This window comes from Spermophilus citellus (genome assembly GCF_964194105.1).
Source record: "Spermophilus citellus genome assembly, chromosome: 3".
Lineage (NCBI taxonomy): Eukaryota > Metazoa > Chordata > Mammalia > Rodentia > Sciuridae > Spermophilus > Spermophilus citellus.
Window position 1 is genome coordinate 225,699,873 of NC_138184.1, and position 7,897 is coordinate 225,707,769.

At 44.6% G+C, this 7,897-nt stretch overlaps 1 protein-coding gene across 2 annotated transcripts; it reads right to left on the reverse strand.

The window, feature by feature from the left end:
* Positions 1-1,866: 1,866 nt before the first annotated feature.
* On the reverse strand, positions 1,867-5,547 carry LOC308645128 (GTPase IMAP family member 1-like). Of its 2 annotated transcripts, none has more exons than XM_081287150.1 (3): positions 5,470-5,547; positions 3,095-3,143; positions 1,867-2,893 (listed from the first exon to the last, which is right to left on the reverse strand). In XM_081287150.1, exons 2-3 carry the CDS (start codon positions 3,120-3,122, stop codon positions 2,037-2,039), a joined length of 885 nt encoding a protein of 294 aa, XP_081143276.1. In that variant the 5' UTR covers positions 3,123-3,143; positions 5,470-5,547; the 3' UTR covers positions 1,867-2,036. The 2 variants fall into 2 exon arrangements, with proteins under 2 accessions (XP_081143276.1, XP_081143277.1); XM_081287151.1 differs by having other exon boundaries at positions 3,095-3,246; positions 5,470-5,510.
* Positions 5,548-7,897: the final 2,350 nt, after the last annotated feature.

Genomic DNA, 7,897 nt, shown 5'->3' on the forward strand with positions numbered 1-7,897 from the left:
ACTGAACATGCTCAGTTGTCGGCATGCTCTGGGCACTTGACAGAGGTTCCGAAGGCCTGTGCAGTAGGCATTCAGGGTGGATGACTGCTGGTCAGGTGAGAATCAGCTTTCCTGAGCTCAGGGAATCACAGCCACATCTCTGGGACATTTTGAGCAGCCATCTTCCCTACCCTCTTAGAGTGATCCAAGGGGCCCTCGGTTTATGCCTCGAATCGCCCATTCAAGACAGAAGTTAGGATGAAAATGATTGATAGTGGTTTTCTTCTGATAGAGGAAGAGGTGAAGCCAGGCAGAGAGGAAGTGCAGCATTTAGTGTTTTCTCCTGAGCCATCGTGCTGGGGTCCTAGGAGGACCCACCCTCCCAACTTACCCAGAACTCGACTGAATTTACCACTAAAAGCCAACATCCTGGGAAAACCCTTAGACCAGTCCAATGAGTCACTTGTGGTCCCTGAACACGTTGTTCATGCGTGTTCTCCCCCATCATGTCCCTCTGCCCCTTCGTGCCTCTTCTGGCCCTGGGATAGGAAGTCCCCCTGAACAAGACTAGCAGGAAATGTGGACATGGAACTTCCAATCAGAGTTAGGAAGGGCTGAAGCAAAATACTGAAGTCTGGTTTCTTTTCCTCATCTACATTCACTCTAAATTTTTTTTTTTCCTTGCAGAAGTTCTTGAGTGGGCCCAGTGTGTGGGGTATAAATAATCCTTTTAAAGAAATAGATGTCCTGCAAATCAAATGCCTGGGCTTACAGGTAAATAATTTAAACCCAAAGAGGTCAGGTGAAGACATCCTGTATTAGGTGGGCCGTCATTCTTCTGTCAGTTTTGCTATCAATAGGTGCACTTTGGTCTTCTAGTTTGGACAATGGGAAGGGAAGGAAATCCATGCCCTGACCAGCTCAGCGTGCTCTTCTAAAAATTAAAGAGCAGGCCCAGTATAAAACACAGGCATTTCTGTTTTATCAGTGTCACTGTTTCCTTTGTGTCTGGGCAAGGTCATAGGCTACTCTTTTTAGGTTTAAGAGGAGTCAGATGAGGGTGAGCAAAGAGTCTTGTGGCTCAGGATGTGCCAAAGAGGCCACACGTGCCCAAGAAGCTCCATAGCAGGAGCAGAGGTCCTCTGAGGGTAAATCCAAGAGGTGGAGCTGAGGGTTCAGAAATGCCCAGGTCAAGACACTGGGCAGCTGTTTGAGCCCATAGCAGACCCAAGGGTGGAGGGAGACTTAGAGATGCCATAAATCATATGCTAAATATCTGATGTGTCCTAAACTTACCATTTTCTTCTGAGGCTATACACCATAAGAGGCCTGGTGAGTGGAAGTCCAGATAGAACTTGCCAGAAGCAGACCAAAAACCTTTCCTTTAAGGCATCCACAATCTCATTAGAGGGACAAGGCATATGCAAATGAAAGACAATGAGTAAGTGCCCCCAAATGCATTCTTTAGACCAGGGTATTCATTTGCCTCACTATGGGCATTAAAAAATGAAACAGAGGCTGTCAACATTAACCACATTAAATATGAGTATGTGGAAGTGTTGGTAAAGCTTTTAAAATGCATTATGGTAAAGAATATGTAAGAAGCACAGTTTTAGGCAAGTTATTTCTTTGGGAAGAAAAGAGGTCAAAACGGACCAACTCTAAGGTGAAAGCACTGAAAAAAAAAATCCCCACATAAAAATGCTGTTTTCCCAGGGCCATGCATTTGTCCCCTGTGCAAGCTATGGGTCACTTGACTATTTTCTAAGACAAGAAAAATTCAGCAAGATGAAGAAAATGTCTTAAGGAAGATTTTCAGTTAGAAAACTTTATTTTTAAAATTTTCATACATATTGTTTAAAAGGAGACTTAAAGTGAGATTTGAGCCTTTGCAAAGTTGATAGTGATCAAAGTTGTTTTCATGTCACTAAATTTCTGAGTATGAAAACGACAGGATTCCTTTGGAATGAAGTTTTAATATTCCCCTTGAACTCTTAAGCATTCGGTTCCTTCATTGCTAAGTTACCACAAATTTTAAGACTCGCAATCTCTGTCACTCAGGTCATCCATGAACTCCGGAAGAGCAGTGCATAGACCAGGAGGGCGCTCCCCAGCAGGAGGGCCAGGCCCAGTCTCCAGCAGGTCCTCGGGGACTTCCGCCATTGCCATAGCCCCTCCAGCAGCCTCATCCCCAGGGGCCTCCGCACGCGAGCCACCAGCATCGCGGCCACCCTGCGGAGCCTCTCCTCCGGGTCGGCGCCCTGCAGCGCCTGCGCCAGGTCGTACACCTGGTTGGTGTAGTGCGCGCCCCCGCGCATGCGCACCAGGCCCTCGACCAGGCCCAGCAGCTGCTCCACCTGCGCCTGGCGCTCGCTGCCCGTGGCGCGGTTGTTGAGGGCGCAGACTCGGCCCTCGCACTCGGCCACCAGCTCCCGCAGGGCCCGGTTCTCCGTGCAGCGCACGTAGTCCTGCACAGAGTCGCCGGCCAGGTCCTCCTTGTGGGTGAAGACGAGGACGACTCGCGCCGCCACGGCCTGGCCGAACAGCTCCTTCACCTTGCGCAGCGCCTGCTGGTCCTGGGCGGTGAAGCGGCCCAGCTGGGTGACCAGCAGCAGCGCGTGCGGCCCGGGCGCCGACAGCAGGTAGCAGCGCGCTCTCTGCAAGCACTCGGGGTCTGTGTTGTGCACGTCGGAGCCGAAGAGGTCGGGGGTGTCGATGACGTGCACGCGCCACCTGTCCCAGCGCCCGCTGGCAGCAGCGCAGGCTCTGGTCACCGACGTGGCTCCCAGCCTGGACAGGAAGTGCCTGTGGCCCAGGACGCTGTTTCCGGTGGCGCTCTTCCCGGCTCCCGTCCTCCCCACCAGGATGAGCCTCAGCTCAGGCTCCTGCCGGGACCTGGTATCGTCTTCTGAACCTGGAGGACCAAGGGTTAGAATCCGACATCAGTTCAACCAACTTCCACTGGGCAGCTCCTCTGCTTTCCAGCCAAGGGCCTTGCCAGTTCACCCCAGGCTGGAGACCCCTCTGGGGCTTACGTGTATTTGGTCACGAGTGAGCCCACTCCCCTCTTACCCTGAGCTGAACCACAGGATGCATTGCTGGGATCTGTTCTTACCATAGGGGTCTTCTTCATCTCTTGCCATCTTCTGTCCTCTCAGGTGTCCCTGAAAGTCCCAAACACGATTGGCTCATTCACGTGTTATACCTCTGAATAGCATAACCACCTTTTCGTTGTGCCAGGTAAAGTCCAAAGAACTGAGGATGTCACTGTTACAAGACATGGCCCTTGCTTGTGAGGGTGGGAACATGCAGGTGTGTGCTTTGGGGAGGGGCAGGTGTCCAGAGAGGAGGCAGGTACATTTTGTGAGTTATAGTAAATTGTGCTAGTGCTTTTCGGAGAATTAACAACAGAAGGGCCAGCACCTGGGTGGCTTAGACCCAGGAGAACATTCAGTGGGTTTTTCTTTTCAGGGACTCAAATACAAAAAGCCAAAGGCAAGTTTTCAGATTTACTCTGTGTAATTTATACTAAGCCTCAGGTATTAATTTTCCCAGATAATAATTCAAGGTCAATGTCATGAGCTCCTGATATAAAAAAATTCTCAGAGGATTCAGCAGCCAGAAGACACTTAGTTAAATCCTGAGGACTGGGAAGTTTACCAAGGGACTTACAGACCTAATTTAGGGTGGTTGGACTGGAGAAGGAGCAAGAAGAAAATGGGAAGCCTTCTTTTGGAAACTGGAAGACAGTCACCTCCCAAGCCTACCTGCAGATTCAGCTTCTGCTGTCTTCCAGGCAAAGCCCTGCCCTGTCCAAACACATCTACCTGTGCTCCGTGGTTGGGGGGCCTGGGACCTGCCCTCAATCACTAAGTGTGAGGTTTTCTAAGTAAAGGGATATGCCCAAGTCTAGCATTATTTCATACAGTGGACACTCTGGTCACGTTTCCATGATCCCACAAATCCCTGAGCACAAATGCATGGTCTTCCCTCAGTCTGTATCTCCAGCCTCATTTCCAGCTAATCCCTGCTCATTCAGCTTCTCCACAAAGAGCTGACTTTAGGGCAGTTCCAACCCCCTCTGTGCTCTCACCCCTATGACCAGCCATCCTCTCCCATGTTTCTTTCAGAGTTCCTATCTACATTTCCCCATGGTTTCAAATTCTGCCTCCTTATGCCTGCCACCCTGGTTACTGGGAACTGGGAAGTTTACCAAGGGACTTACACACCTACTTTAGGGTGGTTGGACTGGGCACCAACACAAAGGAGAGCAAAGAGAGAGAGGGCTGAACAGCTTGCCTCTGGCTGAGGGTCTATGAGAATGGATTTGCTGGGTTCAACCCTAAGGTGTTCTAGACTGCAGGAGCTCCTTGGCCATCTCCCCAAGTTCTCCCCTGAAGTTCAGCCCACAGGATTTGTGTGGCTAATTGTATTGCATATAGAAATCCACAAACTCCTGTAATCAACAGGAAATGAAGAAACAGCCACAAGATTATAGAACAAGATGAAGAATTTAGCTGATGATGAAGTCTCTGATAAAGCTGAAAGTGGTAGAGCATGTTGGAGGGGACCCAGGCCAGTGGGACTTCCACAGAGTTTCAAATGGGGTTGATATTATTTTAAATAGTTTTTAAGAGAGAGATAAGCCCCACTGACATCTGAGGTGAAAGTAGTTCTTAATTATTCACAAATATAAAACGTGCAAATCTATATTCTTAATACTTGAGGAGACCTCAAAATTCATTATTTTCTTTCCTCCCAAACTTGTTTTTCAAATGACTTTAGTGTTCTGTCAAAATTCACATTTCTCCCACCCACCATTAGAGATTCTGATGCAAAGAATGGGATCCTTCTGATGTAGTCAGTCCATAACTCAGAGTTGGAAATCAGTTATTTTTCAAATCCTTTCATTGTATAGATGAGGAAATGAGGTGTCTCTGCAGCTGGAGTGGGAAAAGCTTGAATTAGGGAACAGATGATTAAGAGACATTGACGGTGAGGGGTAGGAGACCAAGGTCCTGATTTAGATGTCTCCTGAAGGCCCCTGCTGTGGTCATGAGGTGGAGAGTTCAGGTGTACCCAGGTTTCCACATAGTAACTCACTGCCCCAAGGTTAGATTGCTCATGGGCCACAGAAATATCCTTTGCCTTTGCTGAATATACAACCTGGGGATGTTTCATGTCTTTTAAATTGTGCTTTGTTCTTGGAAGCAGATCCAGCACTCACCGTGGGAAGAGACAGGTTTTAGTTCCCATAATTCCCATAATGTGTGTGCTTGGGGAAGATGCTCCTCAACCTTCTCTGAACTTGCTCTATTTGGAATTCGGAGCATCTATTAAAACCTGGGAGCACGGCCTTGGCTGCTCTGCACAGTGACAAAACATGGCCCTTGTGGGCTGGACGGTGCTTAGTAGAGTCAGGAGCACAGCAGGAACCCTCCCCCGGGATCAGTCCTTCCTTCCTCCCTCCAGCTCTAGACTTAGGCTCACCTTTCCTGGTGACAGGCTCTGGAGTGGCTCTGAGAAGCAGGACCTCCTGCTTTCCCTTCTGATGTGAGCACAGGAAGCTCCTTTGGCCCAGCTCACAGAAGAAGTCACTCAGACCCCAGAGCTCAGGAAGGTAGGGAGGGCCTGATGATGAAAACTTAAAGAGACAGAAGCATTTCCCATCCGCTGGTGAGTCTGCAGTGTTTCTCCTACAAATCTACCTCCAGCTGTGACTAAGGTAGGGATATCAAATATCTTGCCCTAACCTAGGCGTGGCCTTGACTGTTTCAACTCAAATTTTAGAGCAAATGGGTGATTACTCTGATCATCAGATAAATGAACTTGCTTTCCCCAGGACATAACCTGAAGAGAGCAGCACATACTTCAGAGATCAGTGTTATTGTCTGAAATACAAGAAAAGCTTACATGACATCTGAAGAATCAGGAAAAAAGAATCAGAATATTAACTAGTACAATGAGATTCACACATGATCCATTCAGTGTGATTACCAGATAAAGACTTAAACATCATAATAAATATGATAAAAAAATTCACAGAAAAATAAATATAATGGGCTAAGAAATGAAGAATTTCGGGACAGAATATAAACCCCAAAGAATTAATTCTGAACTAGGAAATATACTATCTGAAATAAACTTAAGTGGATGGACCTACTAGCACATTGGACATTGAAGAAAGGATGCATAAATTTGAAGACAGGGGAAATTATTCAAACTGAAGCACAAAAAGGAAAACAATTGAAAAAATTAACATGGCACCAAAAATCACTGGAATAATATCAAGCAGTCACTGGAAAAGAATGGAAGGGATAGAAATATTTGAACATCAAAGGAACAAAAATATTTAAATTTGATGAATATCCTCAATTATGAATTCAAAAAAATTCATGAATCTAAAGTAGAAAAACAAACAAATAAAAATAAACACAGGCATTTTACAGTCAAATTTCTGAAAACCAAAAAAGAATGAAAGGGCTGGGGATGTGGCATGCCTGCGGCCCGGGTTCGATCCTCAGCACCACATACAAACAAAGATGTTGTGTCCGCCGAGAACTAAAAAATAAATATTAAAAAATTCTCTCTCTCTCTCCTCTCTCTCTCTCTCTCTCTCTCTCTCTCTAAAAAAAAAAGAAATAAAAAAAAGAAATAAAAATTTAAAATCAAACAGAGAAAAAAAGACACATTATACAAAAGGGAACAACATAAAAATAATGGCTGTTTTTTTTTGTAAGAAAAAATATTGCAAGCGAGAAATCATTAAAATGTTTAAAGGGATGAGAAAAATAATGGATCCACAAATATTTCTATATTCAGCAAAATTAACCTTGAAAAATAATTTTTAAAAAGATATCTACACCTAAAAATATTTTTATCTGCATACTATAGGGGTGCAGCCACATCAATGTTTATAGCAATGTAATTTACAATAGCCAAGTTATGGAACCAGATGCCCATCAATAGATAAAACATTAAGACAATGTGGTATGTATATATAATGGAGTTTTACTCAGCCAAAAGGAAGAATAAAATTGTGGCGTTTGATGGTAAATGGATTGAACTGGAGAATATCATGCTATGTGAAAAAAACCAGGCTTAGAAAGTCAGGAGTCAAATGTTTTCTCTTATTTGTGCAGCTAGACCAAAGTAAGATGGGGGATGGGGGAAGGTAACCCCATGAAAATAAAGGAGAGATCAGAGGAGTAGAAGAAAGGAAGAGAGGGGGAGGGAGTAGGGATAGGAAGAGGCAGGGAGGTGGGAATGAAATGATCAAACTATCGATAAACATATATGAAGTTACCATATTGAATTTTGTGTATATATATATATATATCTCACTAATTTAAAAAACTATGAGTAAATAGAAGGAAGGCTCTAGTTATTTATAAATAAATAAAGGTTCTTTGCAGAACCTTTTTAATTTGATACCATCCCACTAATTGATTTTTGCTTTTATTTCTTGTGCTTTAAGTGTCTTGTTAAGGAAGTTGGTTCCTGTACCAATATGTTGGAGTGTTGGGCCACATTTTCATCTCACAGTTGCAGAGTTTCTGGTCTAATTCCTAGGTCTTTGATTCACTTTGAGTTGACTTTTGTGCAGGGTGAGAGATAGGGGTCAAGTTTATTATTCTACATACGGACATCTGTTATTGTGATGTTTTTAACACATGAAGAAGTGAAAATGTCAGTATGAAATGAGAAGGGTAGGGGTTCAACGGAAGCACACTGATATCAGATTCTGTTTCATTTGAAGTGGTGTGCTTTATATTCTAGGGAGAGAGTAATAAGTTAAAGATAAATACGTCAGGTGCTACAGCAACCACTTTTTAAAAAAATGAGCCAAAAGAGATAAAAGAAAATAATTTTTTAGAACTCATTTAATACCAAAGAATAAGATAAAGAGGAACAGAGA

What these genes read in the sequence shown, in the direction of transcription:
- LOC308645128 (XM_081287150.1), bottom strand. Translation starts at nt 3,122, where the DNA reads ATGGCAAGAGATGAAGAAGACCCCTATG. An exon ending in AGATGAAGAAGACCCCTATG is followed by an intron (nt 2,894 to 3,094) that starts GTAAGAACAGAT and finishes TTGGTCCTCCAG; the next exon opens with GTTCAGAAGACGATACCAGG.